General features: G+C 34.9%; 3 protein-coding genes and 1 non-coding gene across 5 annotated transcripts; 2 read left to right on the top strand and 2 right to left on the bottom strand.

The window, feature by feature from the left end:
- Positions 1-4,340: 4,340 nt before the first annotated feature.
- On the bottom strand, positions 4,341-7,715 carry acr-10 (AcetylCholine Receptor). The gene is made up of 11 exons (NM_076291.5): positions 7,609-7,715; positions 7,457-7,559; positions 6,610-6,654; positions 6,228-6,561; positions 6,041-6,176; positions 5,880-5,995; positions 5,748-5,834; positions 5,055-5,296; positions 4,896-4,999; positions 4,677-4,852; positions 4,341-4,633 (listed from the first exon to the last, which is right to left on the bottom strand). The coding sequence occupies exons 1-11, from the start codon at positions 7,701-7,703 to the stop codon at positions 4,398-4,400; spliced, it is 1,674 nt and encodes a 557-aa protein (NP_508692.3). The 5' UTR covers positions 7,704-7,715; the 3' UTR covers positions 4,341-4,397.
- Positions 7,716-7,759: 44 nt separating this feature from the next.
- Positions 7,760-17,763, bottom strand: mop-25.1 (Mo25 family protein). 2 transcript variants are annotated; one of them, NM_001029648.8, is made up of 6 exons: positions 17,035-17,763; positions 10,566-10,735; positions 10,055-10,380; positions 9,767-10,002; positions 8,900-9,171; positions 7,760-8,710 (listed from the first exon to the last, which is right to left on the bottom strand). In NM_001029648.8, the coding sequence occupies exons 1-6, from the start codon at positions 17,750-17,752 to the stop codon at positions 8,522-8,524; spliced, it is 1,911 nt and encodes a 636-aa protein (NP_001024819.1). In that variant the 5' UTR covers positions 17,753-17,763; the 3' UTR covers positions 7,760-8,521. The 2 variants fall into 2 exon arrangements, with proteins under 2 accessions (NP_001024819.1, NP_001379678.1); NM_001392758.2 differs by lacking the exon at positions 17,035-17,763 and having other exon boundaries at positions 7,779-8,710.
- On the top strand, positions 13,732-21,924 carry hrg-1 (Heme transporter hrg-1). Its single transcript, NM_001383555.3, has 4 exons — positions 13,732-13,987; positions 21,007-21,106; positions 21,156-21,395; positions 21,500-21,924. Exons 2-4 carry the CDS (start codon positions 21,010-21,012, stop codon positions 21,745-21,747), a joined length of 585 nt encoding a protein of 194 aa, NP_001370439.1. The 5' UTR covers positions 13,732-13,987; positions 21,007-21,009; the 3' UTR covers positions 21,748-21,924.
- R02E12.9 lies at positions 20,828-20,973 on the top strand. The gene has a single exon (NR_070799.1). It is a non-coding gene; the product is annotated as an Unclassified non-coding RNA R02E12.9 (non-coding RNA).
- Positions 21,925-22,242: the final 318 nt, after the last annotated feature.

Raw genomic sequence — 22,242 nt, 5'->3', positions numbered from 1 at the left:
GCAGAACATTAGAGGAAATATATTGGCAGAACATTAGAGTAAATAAATTGGCAGAACATTAGAGGAAATATATTGGCAGAACATTAGAGTAAATATATTGGCAGAACATTGGAGGAAATATATTGGCAGAACATTAGAGGAAATATATTGGCAGAACATTGGAGGAAATATATTGGCAGAACATTAGAGGAAATATATTGGCAGAACATTAGAGTAAATATATTGGCAGAACATTGGAGTAAATATATTGGCAGAACATTAGAGTAAATAAATTGGCAGAACATTAGAGTAAATAAATTGGCAGAACATTAGAGTAAATAAATTGGCAGAACATTAGAGTAAATAAATTGGCAGAACATTAGAGTAAATAAATTGGCAGAACATTAGAGTAAATATATTGGCAGAACATTAGAGGAAATATATTGGCAGAACATTAGAGTAAATAAATTGGCAGAACATTAGAGTAAATAAATTGGCAGAACATTAGAGTAAATAAATTGGCAGAACATTAGAGTAAATATATTGGCAGAACATTAGAGTAAATAAATTGGCAGAACATTAGAATAAATATATTGGCAGAACATTAGAGTAAATAAATTGGCAGAACATTAGAGTAAATAAATTGGCAGAACATTACATTAGAGTAAATAAATTGGCAGAACATTAGAATAAATAAATTGGCAGAACCAGAACATTAGAGTAAATATATTGGCAGAACATTAGAGGAAATATATTGGCAGAACATTGGAGGAAATATATTGGCAGAACATTAGAGGAAATATATTGGCAGAACATTAGAGTAAATAAATTGGCAGAACATTAGAGTAAATATATTGGCAGAACATTAGAGTAAATAAATTGGCAGAACATTAGAGTAAATAAATTGGCAGAACATTAGAGTAAATAAATTGGCAGAACATTAGAGGAAATAAATTGGCAGAACATTAGAGGAAATATATTGGCAGAACATTGGAGTAAATAAATTGGCAGAACATTAGAGTAAATAAATTGGCAGAACATTAGAGGAAATAAATTGGCAGAACATTAGAGGAAATAAATTGGCAGAACATTAGAGGAAATATATTGGCAGAACATTAGAGGAAATAAATTGGCAGAACATTGGAGGAAATAAATTGGCAGAACATTAGAGTAAATATATTGGCAGAACATTAGAGTAAATAAATTGGCAGAACATTAGAGTAAATAAATTGGCAGAACATTAGAGGAAATATATTGGCAGAACATTAGAGTAAATAAATTGGCAGAACATTGGAGGAAATAAATTGGCAGAACATTAGAGTAAATATATTGGCAGAACATTAGAGTAAATAAATTGGCAGAACATTAGAGTAAATAAATTGGCAGAACATTAGAGTAAATATATTGGCAGAACATTAGAGGAAATATATTGGCAGAACATTAGAGTAAATAAATTGGCAGAACATTAGAGGAAATATATTGGCAGAACATTAGAGTAAATAAATTGGCAGAACATTAGAGTAAATAAATTGGCAGAACATTAGAGTAAATATATTGGCAGAACATTAGAATAAATATATTGGCAGAACATTAGAGTAAATAAATTGGCAGAACATTAGAATAAATATATTGGCAGAACATTAGAATAAATATATTGGCAGAACATTAGAGTAAATATATTGGCAGAACATTAGAGTAAATATATTGGCAGAACATTAGAGTAAATATATTGGCAGAACATTAGAGTAAATATATTGGCAGAACATTAGAGTAAATATATTGGCAGAACATTAGAATAAATAAATTGGCAGAACATTAGAGTAAATATATTGGCAGAACATTAGAGTAAATATATTGGCAGAACATTAGAATAAATATATTGGCAGAACATTAGAATAAATATATTGGCAGAACATTAGAGTAAATATATTGGCAGAACATTAGAATAAATATATTGGCAGAACATTAGAGTAAATATATTGGCAGAACATTAGAGTAAATATATTGGCAGAACATTAGAGTAAATATATTGGCAGAACATTAGAGTAAATATATTGGCAGAACATTAGCAGTAAATAATATTGGCAGAACATTAGAGTAAATATATTGGCAGAACATTAGAGTAAATATATTGGCAGAACATTAGAGTAAATATATTGGCAGAACATTAGAGTAAATATATTGGCAGAACATTAGAGTAAATATATTGGCAGAACATTAGAGTAAATATATTGGCAGAACATTAGAGTAAATATATTGGCAGAACATTAGAGTAAATATATTGGCAGAACATTAGAGTAAATATATTGGCAGAACATTAGAATAAATATATTGGCAGAACATTAGAGTAAATAAATTGGCAGAACATTAGAGTAAATATATTGGCAGAACATTAGAGTAAATATATTGGCAGAACATTAGAGGAAATATATTGGCAGAACATTAGAGTAAATAAATTGGCAGAACATTAGAGTAAATAAATTGGCAGAACATTAGAGTAAATAAATTGGCAGAACATTAGAGTAAATAAATTGGCAGAACATTAGAGGAAATATATTGGCAGAACATTAGAGGAAATATATTGGCAGAACATTAGAGGAAATATATTGGCAGAACATTAGAGTAAATAAATTGGCAGAACATTAGAGTAAATAAATTGGCAGAACATTAGAGTAAATAAATTGGCAGAACATTAGAGTAAATAAATTGGCAGAACATTAGAGTAAATAAATTGGCAGAACATTAGAGTAAATAAATTGGCAGAACATTAGAGTAAATAAATTGGCAGAACATTAGAGTAAATAAATTGGCAGAACATTAGAGTAAATAAATTGGCAGAACATTAGAGTAAATAAATTGGCAGAACATTAGAGTAAATAAATTGGCAGAACATTAGAGTAAATAAATTGGCAGAACATTAGAGTAAATAAATTGGCAGAACATTAGAGTAAATAAATTGGCAGAACATTAGAGTAAATAAATTGGCAGAACATTAGAGTAAATAAATTGGCAGAACATTAGAGTAAATAAATTGGCAGAACATTAGAGTAAATAAATTGGCAGAACATTAGAGTAAATAAATTGGCAGAACATTAGAGTAAATAAATTGGCAGAACATTAGAGTAAATAAATTGGCAGAACATTAGAGTAAATAAATTGGCAGAACATTAGAGTAAATAAATTGGCAGAACATTGGAGGAAATAAATTGGCAGAACATTGGAGGAAATAAATTGGCAGAACATTGGAGGAAATAAATTGGCAGAACATTAGAGGAAATATATTGGCAGAACATTAGAGGAAATATATTGGCAGAACATTAGAGTAGATAAATTGGCAGAACATTAGAGGACATATATTGGCAGAACATTAGAGGAGATATATTGGCAGAACATTAGAGTAAATAAATTGGCAGAACATTAGAGGAAATATATTGGCAGAACATTAGAGGAAATATATTGGCAGAACATTAGAGTAAATAAATTGGCAGAACATTAGAGTAAATAAATTGGCAGAACATTAGAGTAAATAAATTGGCAGAACATTAGAGTAAATAAATTGGCAGAACATTAGAGTAAATAAATTGGCAGAACATTAGAGTAAATAAATTGGCAGAACATTAGAGTAAATAAATTGGCAGAACATTAGAGTAAATAAATTGGCAGAACATTAGAGGAAATATATTGGCAGAACATTAGAGGAAATATATTGGCAGAACATTAGAGGAAATATATTGGCAGAACATTAGAGGAAATATATTGGCAGAACATTAGAGGAAATAAATTGGCAGAACATTAGAGTAAATAAATTGGCAGAACATTAGAGGAAATATATTGGCAGAACATTAGAGGAAATATATTGGCAGAACATTAGAGGAAATATATTGGCAGAACATTAGAGTAAATAAATTGGCAGAACATTAGAGTAAATAAATTGGCAGAACATTGGAGTAAATAAATTGGCAGAACATTGGAGTAAATAAATTGGCAGAACATTGGAGGAAATAAAATATTTTTTCATATATGCCTGTGGAAAATGATTAGTTTTGGTTTTTTTCAAAAAAAAAACATATTCACATGACATGACTTCTTTTTTATTGAACTAACCAAAACACGACGTTACATGGTTAGAAATATTGACAAATGACAAAATGAAAAAAATATTTGGCAACAGTTTGCAAATCAGTCTGAATCCAACTATAATAGTGTTAAGTGTCTTACCTTTTAATGAACTGCTAGTATTCAGCGAAATTGTGCATTTCTTGAGCAACACAAACAACTTAAACACAGCCAAAATCAAACTCTGATTTACGATACCCCATTTTAAAATGGTAACATGAATTAGGAGCACACGACCATATATGAAAATGCTTTATAATGTCAAATTTTCACTGAATAACCTACATAACAAAACACAACTGTTATGGCTCAAAATGGGGTGTGCTTAAAATCATTCCAAAAAGACACATTACAATTAAAAGCGTTATTAATAGTAAGCATAATCTGTCTAAAGCCATTGCGGCAAATTTCCAATCTTCTTGTTTGAAAAGGTATTTCCTTTGCTTATCCAACCGTCGATTTAGCAGTTTTAGCATTTCATCAATTTGCCGGTAATAAGTGATTATCATCATTGAATACGTCGAATAAGTTGAATTTTCTGGAAAAAAAATGTATGGCAATTATTCTTGATTTTCGCTCACTTCTGAGTTTTGCATCATCTATGCACTTTTTTATATACTTTTCAAACTGAGTGAAACGCCGACTGCGTAATGAATGACTTTTGTTGACGTTCTTTGTTAAAACCAACGGTCGTCGCTGGCTCTTAAGAATTCCGTCGCCGACTTTTCTGTCGAGATGAAGATGTTCGGCGGGAACGCTTGAAAAGTACGAAGTTTGATTGATGGATGTGCTGGACTAACCTATGCATCTTCTTGAGTAGTGGCTTAGGACGAGGTGGAAGCGGTAAAGTGTCAGCGCTGTCAATGGAGAGTGAATAGTCGAACTCGGGAGGTTTTGGGCAGCACTGAAAAACAAGAAACTTTTTGTGTCAAAAATAATAATTACTTCAGAATACATACATCATCATCACCATTATCAAAAAAGGAAATTTCCTCTCGAGCTTGAACGGTTGCTCGGCGTTTTTTGTAGAACACTCCTGGACGTTTCATGAGAAGCAACCATGGAATCCAGATGAGAAAAACTTTGTAAAATATTGGATGCATGTGAATATTCTGCACTTGACGGTAGCGAAAGTTCAAAACTGTGATTGTGAATGCTGTTGATACTGAGCTGATAAGGGTGAGCGACGAGAAAAACATTCCTGAAAAAAATTTGAAAGTTATGCTTTGATATTGTGAGATACAATTTTTTCTCTATTAGTATTTGACAATATAGATCATTATCAATATATAATAATTAAAAGAAATTTCATGGCGACCATATTGTTATTAAAATTTGTTTCATGAAACCTTGTTTCCAAGTTACGGATCGTTAGGAAAATTCTAGTCTTAAACGGAACCGTCAAATGTCAGGTGCTGAAACTTTTTTTAGAATAAAATCGAAACAATTTTGACACAAATGGAACTGTATTTCAAAAAATTGGCATAATTTTGCATCCTCAATTGATAGATTTTGAATTATATGTGTTGAAGAAACTCGTGTTTTTTACTGCATAATTACTGCGAAATAAAATGCCTGTAGAATATTACCCCGCACTGTATTTCATAATACATGTAGTGAAAAAAATATGAAAACCTACAAAATGTACCTACCAAGTAAAGGAACAGATTCAGATGTGGGAGGAGTCATTTCGCTGACAATTGTAACAAAAAAACATATAGATAGTAGAATTGTAGTCTCTGGAAATATATTTTTTACTGAACATACATCATTATGTAACTTACGATAACCAATTTTTTCCGACATGTCGTGTGCCGGGAGGCAGAACCCCATAAGTGTCATAATTGAGATCAATAGAGACGGGAGAATGATATTGAATAAATAAAAGAGAGTACGACGTCTGAAAATGTTTTTTTTGCGGTTCGTGGTTCAAATAGGTGAATACCTTAGGAACATGTAAAATGTGACTGTAGAATATGGTTCTTTGCAGCACGAATTGTACTTCACATCCTTGACTGCGGGAGCTTTTGTCAAATGCCATTCGCCACTAGGGGTGTATGTGGATAAGTCAATTGATAACTCTAAACAACAATTATTTAGAAGATTTTCAATATGCTGTCTATTTTTTTAACCTGAATCGTCTTCTTCTGCAATAATACTTAAATCCAGCGCGAGACCATGATAGGTCCAGGAACCAAATTTCAAGTAGCAAACTTGGTCATCAAAAGGAAAGTAGGTGATATCCATCTTACAACTAGCCCGAAAAATACCCGGTGGAATCCAATTAACTTCACCCGTATTATAAACAACTTCGTTGGACTTGAACGACGAATCAAAGTCTTCACTTGCACTGTTATATAAAAGTATGTCAGGCCTCCAGATCTGATTTTCACCACCCGCAAATCTAATACTGGTTATGTTATCATACTGGAGGGGGTCCCATTGAAGGCGGTAATCCATCCAAACCTGTGAAAAATAGTGGAATTTTTAAAGCAAGATGACTAAATGACTCACATATTTAAGCCAGGCGTTCACTTCAATTATTTGATTTTGTCCATCCTGAAATTTTTGCATGGTTTCAAGTTTTTTTTTAAATTCTAAAATAATAAACTGTTTAAAATATTTTTCACGAAATTTTATAAATTTCGTTATGCAAAAAAGTCCCATTTTATTCGAGAGAGAGAGAGAGAGAGAGAGAGAGAGAGAGAGAGAGAGAGAGAGAGAGAGAGAGAGAGAGAGAGAGAGAGAGAGAGAGAGAGAGAGAGAGAGAGAGAGAGAGAGAGAGAGAGAGAGAGAGAGAGAGAGAGAGAGAGAGAGAGAGAGAGAGAGAGAGTTTTAAAAAAAAAGTATATTAATAATAAAGTACGTATTAATATTATAGTACATCAGTAACGCATCTTTTTCAATTTCATGAACTGAAAGAAGTCTGAAATGAGCAAAATATCGTCAAACTCATACCATAGTTGATGATCATATCAAGGATTAAAAATCAACTTTATCTTCAAATGCTAGGCTGATCTGGCAGTCAAGTAGACAACTTGGTGCTTCTAATAAGTTCCAGTCTCTCAGGTCCGAGCCTAAAAATGTTTCCTTAAAATGCTCATCAGCCTAGTTCAAGCCCGATGCTTCTTACAAGAAAAGTATTTACATCTGACTTCAAAATAAAAATACTACCATAACTTCCAACAGTAAAAAGTTTCAGCTGGTTTCTCAAGAGTTTTTAGCAGCCAAGGGAGCTCCGCCACATTTTGGTTCAAAATTTTAGTACAGGTTTCAATTGATATAGGACCTTTAATCACTGGCGCAAGTTCCCAATTTTCTACCGCAACGGCGAATTAGATGTAAGCTTTGAAAAACTTACCAAATTCAAAATCTGCTGAAGGAACACCTTCATATGAACTTTCAAAACATTTCTAGGATATCGCACGGGTCTTGCTAGCTTCAAGTACCCTTGGAGAATATCTCTGAAATTTTTAAAATCTATGCTCGGTTCATTTTTTGCAACATTCCTACCTGTACAACTTATTTTCTGCTTTGCTACATTCGGACTCGATAATAATTAAAGAGAGTATAAAAAACAAGCATAACACAAAGAATCGGATCAACATTCCATCAAGTGGATGTGATAATAATGATGTAACAAGACATTGAGCTGTACTCTCAATCACTAATGTTTGTTCTTCCCTCTCCACATTTATTGGATTTCGAATTAAACACAGTCGGACAATGTAGCCAAGAAAAAAAAAAAGATGAATACCAAAAACGCAAGGTTGGGGATGAAAAATGCAACTTTACAAGGACAGTTTCATACAAATGACAGTTCTCAAGAAAAAATTGAATCGGGATTGAATGAAGGAACACCAAGTTTCAATGAGCAAGCTGATATGCGGGAGGAAACACTTGTTCAACCTACGACATGTAATGTAACGGGGGGGGGGGGGAGTGGTTAAGAAAATTTTCAAATAAAAATGACAAAATAATAGAAAATTGGAAATACAAACAAAGTTAATTCTAGAAATCACATCTTGGAGACATCATCTAGACTATACCAGCTCTCTAGAACATCTACTCGGGTGGGGGATCAGTTGAATTTTAATCTTTGGAAAATGGTAGCGTGGGTGTGAATGAAAATAAGCGAAGTGTGAACGGAAGTTTTAAGAACATGACTGAAGGTATCGAGGCAAAATTTAAAAAAAAAACAAACTAAAATCTTTGCAACACTCCACCATACAGCAAGAATTGAAAATTTTTGAACTGAACTGGAGAGTTGTACACCCAAAAAAAGTTTTGAAAAAATATATTCTAGAAAATAAACAATTAAATGCGATTGACATTGGCGATTGCGATTATATAATAATCAAGACCGGGATCCTATGCACAAGAAGTTTTTGTTTTTGCAGAAAATTTAATTTAAGTTTCAAAGAGCTCATTGGGAAGTGGATGGTCCCTCGGATGGTCCAGCGGGTTCCTGATTCTCATCTTCCTTTGACTTTGGCTTTTTCGCTTCTTTTGGAGATGATTTCATTTCCTGAATTTGCTTGATCAAGTACGCCTTCTCGTCGTTAAACTGCTCATCATCAGTCCTATCGTTGTGGAATTCGCTGAGAAACTCCACCTGTAAGAATCAAGCATTAGCTCATAAAACTTCTCGATTTCTAAAACTTCATTGATGTCGTCCCATGTTTTATGTATTCTAGAAACTTGGCATTATCTTGTGATTTTTGTGACTTTTGCAACTTTTAATACCCCAAGGAAATAAATATAAAAACTTTGAAACAAGCAGATGAAAAACGTCACGACCTACCAGCTTTTCGCGATTGCGATTGAGAATGTCAGAGATTGGCTTTGGTTTGTTTGGATTCGCAACAAAAACCTTGAACACATGGAATGCCTCATATTGAATGTTTCTGCTCTTATCTCTCAACAATTCCATCATCAATCTCAGGTTATCCGGATTCGAAATGTACTTTGTCATTGTGTTAAAGTTGTGACGGTCGAGAAGAAGCTCGCCGAGCAGTTTCAACGACTGACGACGCGTCACGTAGTTCTTCGAATTGAGCAGGTTTTGGTACTGAGCTGAAAGCGAATTCATTTTGATCAGATAGATGTTGGGGATAGAGAAAAAGTACAAATCGAATTAAGTCGGTCATTGAGTAATTTAATTTTTGATGTTCCACAATAAATTATCTCCTTCTGGCTTCCTCTGTGCACATTGAAACATCTTAAACTTCGTTTTAAATGACAAAAATGTAAACACTTGACACCTGTAACGGTGCCTGGGATCGTGGCCAAACAAAAAATGTGTGTCTTTTTACACTGTCATGTATGGTGCAAAAATTACTACATGTCATAGTAAAAATTTCTAAACTTTTTCCAAAATTGAGTTATTTTGGTTCAAAAAGGGGTAATTTTTGGAAGTCGTCTATGAAAAAAGTTGTCAGTATTTTATTCTCTTCTCAAATTTTAACTATTAATATTTAAGCATTTTAGGACAAGCGGCAGTGCTATAATTCTCTCAGAATGTAGAAAAACCTCCGTAATTTCAACTTTTCGGCAGACAAAAAAGTTTGAAAAGTGTTTGAATTAGATTCCCCGCTGGTGCTACTTCACATTTACCATAAAATATTTCCTAATTCTTTTGAAACTAATATTGCTTTAGCATGTTACCTACCAAAGAAAGTATCATAGTTCGAATCAAGGAATTCAGCAATAATTGCTTTGTGCCTTGTAGTGAGTTCCTTGAACGTCGAAAACGCATCAGATGAGATATCGAACACCTCACTCTGCACATATAGGAAGAATGTGTAAAAGACATCTGAATAGAGGATGATTTTTGCCAAATGATCATGACGAATGCTTTCACGGAGCATAAGTCCACACGTGAGCGCAATATCCGGAACAGAGTATCTGGAAATATGAGATTGCTGAGAAAATATTGTGCGATCCACGTCACACATACCCTTGGACCAGCTGGATCAGAATTTCAGGCCGAGCACCCAGATATTCAACAGTTGGGGATCGAGTTCCAATTTGGCGACGAAGCAAGTTGTTGAAGATCTGCCCGACGTCCTTCTTGCACTCAAACTCAAACTTTGGCAGCATCTTGATGAGCATCGGCAGAATGTTTGCGTTGTACACCTCCTGAGCAAGTTGAGCGACTTGGACGACATGCTCGCTGCTTGGCTCGGCAGAGTCGTTGCCATAGATAAATGACTTGATCATAGCGACGTTCTTGCTAACCTCATCCAGCGCCTTGTCGTATTTCTTATCGCTTTGAATGTTACCCTAAAAATTTGTTTTTTTTTATAATTTATGACATAGATATCGAAATTGAATCTAGTCTAGTTTTTTAACGTTGCGTATTCTCCTAAACTTGTAGAGTGTTCCAAGTTCAAAACTAAAAATCAAACACTGAACACATTTTTGCACCAAGCATAAGTCACACTTCATTTTAAAAGTGAATTACTTACATCCTTGTCTAGCTTCGGTGGTGGCAGCTTGTCCAGGATGGTAAGAACCTCACGAAGAGTTTTGACAACATCCGCCGGTGACTTGTGGCTTTTGCCAAACAGAAGAGGCATCACCTTCCTCCTGAACCACGGCTTCGAGTCGAATCGCTTGAAGAACTTTTCCGGGTCTTCTGAACTTAGATTTTTTTGAGTGAGAAAGTATTTTATAGTCAGTTTGAAACACCGTTATTTGATGTCAAATAAAAAAAATAGGAAAAATCACGAGTATCTACCATCCCCAAATACAGACAGAGAACATTAAAAGGAAAAGAATGTTTGTGGGGAGTGAAGAAAGTAGAGAGCGAATAGAAAAAAGAACGCAGAGAGTTGAAGAAAAATCGGGAACAAAGAAAGTTGTATTCTTTGTGAGAAAAAAGGCATAATATTATCATTGATAAAGTTTCCCCTCCTTACTTCACCACCCACACGAGACAGTGTAGGTTGGAGGAGCAGCACGGGGACACGGAAAGATAGAGCATCTGAACGAGCATGACATAAGATGTTTTCAATCTTTGCTTTTTGCTTTTGCTTCTGTTGCTCGACATATTTATGATCTCGTCAGAGAGAGAAAGAGAGAAAAATGTGTTATGCACTTGATCAAACCAGAGCATTATGAACACATGTGCCGGAAAAGCAATACTGTAATTTTGCAGCTCGCATTACGAAATATCCGTCTATAAACATTTTCACAACACAAAAAACGAGTCATTCGTGTAATCAAAAAATTGTTTGCTAGCCGCATATACAAACAATTTTCATGTTTACTTATAAAAAAAGTAGTTTGGACAAAAATGGTCCTAATTTTTGATAAAATCTTTTCTTAAAAGTTGGGTAGTGCCAGTGTTGAAACTGAAAAAACTACTCCAATTCAAAAAAATGTTTTTCAATTTTAATTAGTCAAAAAATGGTCATGTTTCTAGAAAAATATGTATAGCACTATTGCATGTTCGAATTCCTGCATATTTGAAACTTAAATAGACCATAAAATTAGAATGCATTTTTTTTAAATCCACGACTTTTAAAAAAGTAGCACCAACTGAGTAACAAATAAAAAAACTCCGAAGAAGCTTCTCAAAAGCTTTACTCTGGTTGTAGTACTCCCCTTTGACATACTAAGGTGTTCTCTGACAGATTTAATTACAAAAAAAAAACAGAACTATCGTTAACACTATGTGAACTTTTTCTGTACACTTTATTAAAAAATTCCTTATCAATAGTATAGTGTCACTTCCCGTAAAGTATACATGTAAAACGCATCAACGCTAGCAGGTACAATTCATCGGAAAAGAAAAGAAAAATGAAATTTGAACCATTTGTAGGCGATGTGCACGAGACTTCCGAGGGTGAAACACATAAAATAAGAAAAATACAAAATAGGAAAATATGTTGTGTTGCTTGCCGAAGGTGACTTATACTAATGAGCCGTCAAACAAGAGCGGCTGCAAAAAAAAACGAAACGAAAAGCAGCAACGACAGAGCTTTAAAACACATGGAAAAAGTAGAAACAACAAAATATTCTGCCTACACAACTTTTGTGCTTAAGGGGGGCGCCCATTCGAACCACTTCCTTTTCTCCGACCACTTCCGAAAAAGGTTTTGAGGGATGGGGGGACAGAGCGCGCCCAGCGGAACAGCGTCACCACTTTCTTTCGATTGCAACAAAAAAAAGTTTTGCTGTGTTGTGTTGCAACAACTCTCAACCCTCGACGCCATTTAAAATAAATGGAGAAAAATGGAAAAATGGAAAAATGAATAAAATAGTGATATATTGGGTAATAATTTCCGTTTTTCTTTTAAGGAAAATTTGAGCCTTTTCTGGGCAAAGGTGGACTACTGCCGGGGAAATACTTCAAAATTATTTTCACGATGCGAAAATGACCTAAGAAGATAATAAAACTTTACAAAACATATAGGAACACTTTTTATTTCAAGTCAAAATGCGATTCCAATTTTTTTGGAAGTCGTTGATCAAAAAAAGTTTTATTTTAGTTTTATCTCTTAGTTTTTTAAACTTATATTTCCATATTGTAGGGGTTCAATCATCCCAGCAACCCTCTTTTTTTTTAACTCGAAACAGAACATTTTCAAAATTAAAACAAATTATTCTGAAATTTTTGGTCATTTTACCTTTACAGGACTAAATTTTAATAATTTCCCCACATGCCGCAGTCCACTTTTAAAATGGAAAATCGCCCTACGGTCAAGTAACAAAACGTAATCGTAAACTAGATAGGCCCCAACGACCCCAACAAAAAACACATGATATCATTCTGTCCTTTGTCAACTTTTGACGTAATGACCAACAACGTCTAGATGAAGGAAAATGAAAAAGAATGAAGGAAATTGAAACTGAGAAGCAAAATGAAATGGACGAAGAAAGACGCGGGCGGCTTTTTCTGTTTCTGGAAGCAAGAAGAAAACGAAGAAAAGGTGGCAAAAAAGAATAGATGTTTACTTTAGCCTATCTATTCACAAATTTCTGGTCATGATTTACATGGACACTGGATATAGTTGAAGAAGAATAATCAAATATATGGGCGCTGGGGTGTGATTTGTGTTTTGTTCAAAGAAAAAGTATTCGACGAAAGGTGAGAAAACTTTAAACGCTAAGTCTACTAAGTGACTGAATATGAATTTTGGTTGTTTTTTAAAAGGGTACAAAATATCATCACGTTTTCAAAACTTCTCAACTGATGCTGCATCATCATATGATTTGAGTGAGTGTATTTGAACAACTATACCAGGCGCCGCAAACAATTGTCAGCTGGTTTTGGTCTGACAGAGCACCAACAAAATGATATACTCGCTTATGGTAAGGAGCATAACAGTATTCAAAAGCGAGAAATTTTTTTTGAAAAATGAAAATATTCCGTACAAAATATATAGGTGCGCGTTTGGGTTTGCAATTTTAAATGACAATGAAAGTAAACAAAAAAACTGAGCAAATGACTCTGTGTGTCTCTCTCTCTGCTACTACTACTGGTGCTGCTGCTGCATTCTCAACTAAAAAGAGAAGGAGAAGAAAAAAAGATGAAGCAAATGGAACGCGATGAGAAAAGAGAGAAAGAGACGAATTGTAGTGCGCGGCGGCCGGGAGAGAGGGCTGTGGTTCGAGGCGTGACCGAATGAGTGAGAAATGGTGACATTCTATTTGAACTACGGATAGCTTGAGAGGAACGACAAAAGAGACGAACAAAAAACACCGGTAGAGCACGCTTGCAGCAGAATGGGCTAAATCGAATTTTGGGAACTACGAATCTGATTGTTTACAACTTTTGATGAAATCGATTTGACCTCAACTCTGACGTTCTTTCTCTTTTCTGCATCTTATCAGTGGATCGATAGATTGATCAAATCAAAACAAGAGTTTTCTGGATATACTGGTACGTTTTTTTTTTGTTGAAAATTTTCAAACTTGTAACGGCTTGGCGTATTTCAAAAGTATTGACCTACAATAAGCTTAAATAAACAATTTTCCTAATGAAATTTCTCAAAAAATTTCAAAAATATTATTTCGTTGATTAAGGCACATTTAAAATCGATACGTGACTAATTTTGTCATACTTTGTCACCTATTAGACACGAAAATGTGGCTGAAAATAATTGCCGAAATTACCGAGTTGCTATTAGAAATTTTTCAAGCGCAGAATTTCAGTTTTTCAAAAGTGTCTTACCTCAAAATATTAAGTAGTTTCCGAAGAAAATGGCCTACAGAATCCCCCTAAAATGCAGCCTAAAACATCAAATTATGTCAATGTTAAATTTGAACTTTTCCGAAATATAGCTAAATTGTCACAATTTCCAACTTGCTAAATTCCAAAAATCAGCAATTTCCAAAAGTTCCTGTTGCCGAAAATGTCCGGTTGTCGCAAACCCTTGGTATTTAGTCAGAACTAATTTATGCTCAGCTATGAGAAAATATTGTGTCGTTCGATTAAAATTCAAATCATCATTGATCGGAAAGTCTAATAGTGACGTATTTAGACCAAATCTGGTAGGTGAGAACTTTTCGTCGGTTTTTCTCTAACATAAAAATCTTTGAGGAAGTTTTCCGGACACATTCATGATGTGGCACAGAAAAGTTATGTAAAATATCTTTCATCTATGTATCTTTAAACAAACCTATATATGCAAAAATATCAAAAAGGACATTTTTAAGTAAACAAATATTTTTTGCCAGTAAGACATATAAGAAAAACATATATGTCATTCTCAAAGACATGTTTTGGCATTTAAAAAACCTCATATCTTTGAAAAGCGGAAATATTCAAACATGATGAATGTGTAATCAAAAGCTTCACTGGCAAAAACATGCCACAATTTTTGGTGAACAAATGGGAAACTGAAAATAGAAAAAAAACGGAAATCTAATTTTTTCGGTATCTAGTACAACACTTTTCAACTAATGATGTCAATGGGATATAGGAAAAGGTGGAGAATACAAAGGAAAGATATCACGTCCAGTGAAAGACAATCTGATCTTTGAAAATTGAACTTTTTGAAACCCGCAACCAACTAGGAACCTATCACAACACTTTGAATCTTGGCAAAATTATAAAATCGTTTTTGCTAATAACCTGACTTTACATGTAGATAGTTTTTTGTTAGAAACCTTGACTATGTGAAAAAATATTTTTGATTGCATGGTTTTGTTAACGAAATTGTGTTTCGAATGAACCGTATATTCTCTATTGCTCTTCCAGTAGATACATTATGCACCCACTTCTTTAGACTTTTTCTAATTATTGAAAATCGAAATTGTCTGAATTATATCTTAAAAACGCTCCTAAAAATAGAATCACAAAGATTTGCTATATGTATACATCGTATGTTCTCTATTTGAGCGGCGTATCTAATAGTACGGCGTATCTATTAGTGCGGCACTCCTTTTGTCCTTTTTTGGAAGACAAAACGTTATTTTTCGATATCTATAACATTCCTGATGACAGTTAGATCCGCGTTGACAATGCTTCACAATAAAATACCAGTATTCGTCACAAGCTCAAACAGTGCGTTTGGAAGCAATTCAGGATGCCCCATGTGTTTCCAAGTAGAATATGTTTTTCAAACTAGATGAATAGGACGTCCTGATGGTTTTAGTTAAAATAGTTAATGAGAAATCAAAAAGCGTCAGTAATTCTATCGGAAATTGTTGAAAATTTTGAGAGAGCTTTCAGAAATTGGACGGTTGTTTTTCGACTTATAGCCTGCGTGTGCAGCATTGAAATGACCAAAAAGCTTATGTGGAAACGTTTTTAACTTTGCAAATCTGATATCGTTACAGTTTTCATACAACTGACCTTTAATCAAGGTTTGCCCACATCCTGCTTTAAGAAAAATACCATGTTAGACAAAGTGAGCTGTCACAGTCACTCATCTCTCTCTCTCTAGCCATTAAAAAAACGGGTCTTGTAAAAGTTGGGCGTACTTTTTATTTTAGTTTTCGATAGCTTTGTATTACCAACCATATCTTTTTTTTTGCATATAGTAGTATCTCTTTTTTATTATGCTCACGTGAATGCCAAATTTTCCAAAGTAATGCCAAAGTCAAAGATTGATATGAAAATAATATTGAACAGTGTTGATACTGCCTTCTCTGACAAAGTGAGTCTATGCTCAAAATGTTCTATTCGTGAATGTCACCTAAAAATCTAGCAAAAACCAGAACCAGAATTTTGACTATTACTAACTGTTAACTTTTGCATAACAACGAACAGTAGTACATTTTGAGATAATCACTCAATATTCACAATATGGTCACTTCAATGTCTAAGCCGCCATCTCACATGTCAAATTCAGTCAGCGCTTATAATGTTCAACGTTTATAGCTCTGATCCCACCGTGCCGATAAATGCAAACGAGCCATAAAAGTGAAGATTGTGGGGTGCTGGCTCGTTCCGCCCGACTTTGGTAAATGACGCTCAAAAACGTCTTCAGGAAAAACTGTCCGAAGACCAGTGCTCTTGATTCTAGAACAGTTAGTTGTTATTCGTTCAGTTCAACAATATTTACTGGTATATTCATATTGTTTAAGTCAAAATCAAGTGACAATCGTAGATCTTTAATGCGATCTTCAGTTTGGGAACGATTAGAGATCATGTCGATGTATTTTTTTTGCTTTGAAGAAACTAACAAAAGTCAACTCTTTTTTCTAAACTTTTGATTGAAAGTAAAAACCAAGTTCCGCTGACATCTACGATGATTCCGTGTGAATCTTCTTATCTTGTATGCTTTCTGAAGCCTTGCAAAAGTGAATCTTTTTAGGTAGAGCCAACTTATGAACTAACTAGTTATTATTGTAATATGCATAAATTTAGAATGTTCTACAGAAGCTGTTGCCGAGTTATTTGCAAATTTAAATTTTAACTTATGAGTTGTTTTACAGGAATTCTCCAGACAGCCAAATAATTTCCAAAATAAGTACACTCACCGTTGTATTTGTCCAAAATTGGTTGTATTCCAATAGCTGACATATCGTCCACTAGGTATCCGTAAACCTTTCCTTCAAAATGATTTGGTGGAATCGCTGGCTCATTCTCCTTCTTGACCATCTTCAAAGCTTTCGGTGATTTGAGTTTGGATGGCGTTTGACCCATGCTTGTATTCTTAGCTTTCTTTTCTTCACTTGCCAATTTTCTGGTTGGGGTAGATGCGTTGCCTGACTTCTTTTGCACAAGTTTCTTCGACTCGAAACTTTTCAACTCCGGGGTGCCAGGCTTTTCAGCTACCGGAAAGCGAGATTTTTGAATGAAAACGGTTGTTTCAGGTGGGCTTTGCGACGAGTATCCAGTGTCGCAATGGATTTCACGAGTACGGGTAAACGTGCTCTCCCAGTGAGCAGCAAGTCGGAATTCAGCCTGGGCCGAGCTGCACGGCTCGTCGCTAGTGTACAGACCACCATCGCTCATTGTAGAGTAGTTGCTAGCATTTACAGTACGATGAAGACAGCTTGTGCGGATGCATGCGAGATGTGTCCCAAACTTTGAGCCAGTCAGTGGTGTATTCGCTTGATTCAAATCATCCGACTTCACAAAAATCACCGGCTCCGTTTTGACATTCAAAGCGTTGGCTGAAGTAACGGCGAAGATCTTGCTCGGTCTTGCCTTTTTCAACAACACATTGTTTGGAAGAGATGTTGTAGAATCCATGGTTGCTTTACCTGAAAGTAGATAAATGTGTAAACCAGTAAAATTTGGTTACAATAAAAAAGAAGAAGAGGAGACAAGAGAGCCGGTCGCGTCGACGGCTGCCTGTACTGGCAGACTGAATCGGACGCGCAGGCATCGGCCTAGAGGCGTGTTCGATTGAGGTAGAGAGAGTGTGCGAAGAGATGAGTAAGAGGCATGTTAGCGTTTTTTTGGGTGGTCATGGAATATTTGAAACAACTATGACTTAACGGAAAAGTGACGGTTCCGGATACCTATAACGTAAAAACCTAAAATGGTCGAATTTTGTAATGAAACTTCTATAAAATTTTTTGAAGATTTCTGTGGTCGTTCAAAATTTCCAAAACTAACTTTTTTACTAACCTTTTTTTTCGAATTATCATCCCTTATTGAAAACTTTTGTAATTTATCTTACGTTATATCAATAATTAAGGTACTTTGAAAACAGTTGCCCTTAAAATGCTTTAAATGAATTACCTTAATCAACTGAATAACGTAAGAAAAACGCCCAAAATATGCAATAAAGAATAAAAAGTAGTTTTCAAAAAAAAAAAGTCAATTTCCAACCGCTCCGACACAGAAAATTGGTTAAAATTGGAAAAAGGTTTGCTAAAAGTTTTCGAAGATTTATTACAAAGATCGCTTATTTGAGCACATTTTTAGTCCGTTACTTGTCCTTTAAACTTGAACAATTCAAGTCAATTTTTGGAATCTGCAAGAGTTAACTAATTCCGAGTCGAATCGGCATTTATAAAAGAAACGCGGAAATGCAAAACTGTCGAGAAAGGAGGAACAAGCAACGAACTCGAGGTAGCGGGGGAGGCGAGAGGGGTTCAGATTTTTGATCGTCGTGAAAGCTTTACAGTTGGAAAAAAGGAACTTTTGTTTCTAAGCCAAGTGGAGAGTACAGTACCACCAACAATGTAAAAAGTGTAACTTGTTTTGGTTCAAAACATAAACATACATAACGAAAGCTATGGTACGAATATTTAAAAAATCATTGGCCAGCCAGACTGTTCATCAAAAACTGTGATGATAAACAAGGCGTATTAAGAAGAACGACATAATCAACCTTGTCCCGACCATCCTCTCTTCTATAACGTTAATTTGTCAAGAAACCTGTCACTCAGTTTTTGCAATTCTAAATCCAAACAAAAGTTGTTTTTAAAAAAACATAATAACTTCGATTTCTCAGCAGTAACTCTTAACCATAGAAAAAAATTTCAGTAGAAACAAAAATGCCGATAGATTTTGAAACAAAGTACATGAAAAAGAGCGGCCACTCGGTTCCGAAACCATTAGCGGGGGCGACTGTAAAACAAATGCACTGACAAAAAAGCTGAAAGGCGGATAAATCACGTGAGTTCTAGGCATTCTAGACCATCGCAATGATTTTCAAGGAGCCATGAACATTGATACCAAAGAAAAAACAGAGAGAAAGAAGAATGAAAGGGCATGTGAACGACGAGCGGCAAACAGAATGGTCCCCGCCGCCAATCAATGAATTATGAGTGAGTGGACGACATCTGTTGCGCGGCAAAACTGTGCGCGAGATGAGTTACTTTTCGTCACGTCTCCTCTTCATAATCTCCCTCTCTCTCTCTCGCGGTGTTCTTCTCTCTCTCTCTATTTCTACAATGTCTCCATTATATTACATTAGGTCACTCGTTGTTGCAATTGACCGCTTGTAAATCTATATTCCTCTGAATATCGACAGAAGGTGAGCAATGTTTTTGTGATGTTAGATTCGAATAAGTTGAAGATAATATCAGAGATCGATCATCTAAATAGTAGCTTTTTTTAAAGAAGAAAACTATAGTTTTCAGTTTTAAATTAAAAATTTACATTTTCGAAGCATATGTGGTCAAATGCCGTAAAAACTGTAAAAATGCAACGTGTATTTTTGGTTTTTACAAACTGATTTGAAATAATTGCGTCATGAATCATACACAATTTCTATGAAATCTTTTCCAAAGTGAGGCGGAGGCTTGAAACAAGGCAAAAATATCACTGCAATTTTTCCAATTTTTGGTTTAAATTTTAGTTGCTCAGTACTGTAATTTATGTGTTAACCATGTTGGCATTTACTAAAAATGTTGAAAGAACATACTGAACCAGACGTCTAGGCATGTGGTACATAGTTTACAATCATGAGATGGGTAGCGTAAGCCTGCTAAAATTCAAAAGAGAAGGTGGCAAACACACTTTGAAACAAAGCTGTGAAACACTAACAGAAAGTTCCCAACTATTTTTGTAATCATCATTCCTCCGCAAATGTGTGGAAATTTTTCTGCCGGACCAGACGTCTAGACATGTAGCATATGGTCTTGGAACATGGAAAAGGTACAGCCAGCTTCGTGAAGGTCAAAAGTACAAAGATTGGATAAAGTTTTGTTTGTTACCTCAATGTTGGGCCAATGTTCGAACCAATCTGAAAAGAATACCGGATGACTTCAAATTTTTGAAAAATGTGCCCCAGTATCGAAGTATATAAGAATTCTTAACCTTCGGTCACATAAAATAAAAAAATAATTTTTGGAAAATTTCAGTTAAAGGGTTTGATAAATTGCCGAATTTCCAAAAAAACAGTTCTTTTCGAGATGTTTTGTGCAATGTCTTATGTCTGACCCCTATATAGTTGGTTTGAGCATGATTGGAATGCAAAGTTGTAGAAAAACCAAATTTTGATGAGCTCTCAAAATTATGAGTGGCAAAAACGAAACAATTTTCCCAATTTTTCAAATTTTTTACTGCGGTATATGATTGCTCAATCATTATATGATATTCCAAGTTTTGTTATTCATGTTGCAACTTGAAAATTCTTTTTTGTTTCACCATCTACACTGGTTCACAAATACATACAGTGTACCACCACTCAGTTTTTCAAATTCAAAAGTACAGAGATCGGACAAAACTTCTCCACATTTCCTATTAATTCCAACAATTGTTTCAACCTTTCTGTCAAAGAGCACAGTTCTCTGAAACGAAATGATGACGCCTCCTCCTGGTATGAGTGTGTGATATGAACAAAGCGCGTGAAAACAATGAGAAAAGTGCGATAAGTTGATAGTGGGAAGTCGAGCCATATGGTGCAACAATGATTGTGCAATGATAACAGACCGAAAACATATAAATATGGGGGCAGTAGTGTGGTTTGGGTTCTAAGGTTCTTAATTATATCATATCACAATGCACCTTTTCTGACCGTTTCTTTTTCTAAATTGTTTTTTTTTCAGTGTATGCATCAAATCTACAGCAGTGACGTCAGCTCTATCACTTCGAAAAGCTCGATAGCTAAAGCTGAAATCATCACAATGGAAGAGGAACAACAAAGACGTGAGAATTCGATCTGAATATGGTTTTTGCGTAATTTCTATTCCTTTAGAATCGTGCTGTACCTGGTTCCACAGTCTGAAAGTTCAAATCTGGATTGCTTGGCTTGGAGTGTCGGCAGGTGTGATGGCTGGAACTGTGTTCGCAATTCAGTACCAAAATTGGATCGCCGTCACGATGTGCTTTATCTCCAGTGGATTTGCAACTCTGGTTCTCCATCTTCACCTGGCCTATAAGAAAACTCAAATGGCAGGATGGTCAGAAACAAGACTCCGATGCCTTGCGGCTGTTGGTTAGTATTTTCATAACTAGTATCTTTGAAATATTTGGAAATATTGCAAGAAGTGAAAGGAATTTTGTACAAACTTCTAAAAAAAATTAAACGTTTTTTTCCAGGAGCCACCGTATCGTTCCTTTCATTCATCGCAATGGTGTTCTGCCTGGTGGTTGCTGGAATTGAGCATCAGACGTTGGATAAGCAAGGTCTCATGGGAGCCAATCTTTGGATTGCGGCCGTCTGGTTCTTCATGACGTCAAAATGGAGTGCATTAACCTGGAGATTTGCCAGAAAATACCGAGCATTCTGTGAAGAGTCTCAACCGCTCTTGGCCGCCGCTCCACCAGAGTACTCTGTGACTATCTAAACTTGTCAAACCTGATGATGTGTGTACATAATCTCAAACTTGGTATTAATCTTTCAATTTTCAATTTTTCATTTTCAATAACTATTGGACCTTGTGCCTAATTTTGTACTAGTTCAAAAGTAAGACTCTGTAGTACGGGTGTTCTTTTGTGTGTTCCAATAAACATTTCAAACTTGTTCTTCATAGTTGTTCGCTAAAAACAAGAAGCAAACCAATTCCTGGTGAAAAATTAAAAAAAAACACAATCATCCTGATAATAACTTCAATGTGAGTTTTTTCATCATTGTGTCTATATGATGCAAGCGTGAGAAAACGATAACAGACACACGGTTTTGAACTACAATATAGACGTGTGCGCTTTGGATGGGCGTAAAAAAATAACGAAACCTTTTTGACAGCCGTGATCAATCGGAATTAATGTGTCAGCAAAAACTGACTTTTTGATATATTTAATTTTAAGAAGTAAACATTATTCTATCTTGTGATCTATTATCT

Source organism: Caenorhabditis elegans, chromosome X (genome assembly GCF_000002985.6).
Source record: "Caenorhabditis elegans chromosome X".
Classification (NCBI taxonomy): domain Eukaryota; kingdom Metazoa; phylum Nematoda; class Chromadorea; order Rhabditida; family Rhabditidae; genus Caenorhabditis; species Caenorhabditis elegans.
The sequence above is the reverse complement of the archived record's forward strand: the minus strand, read 5'-3'. Positions and strand labels throughout refer to the sequence as shown.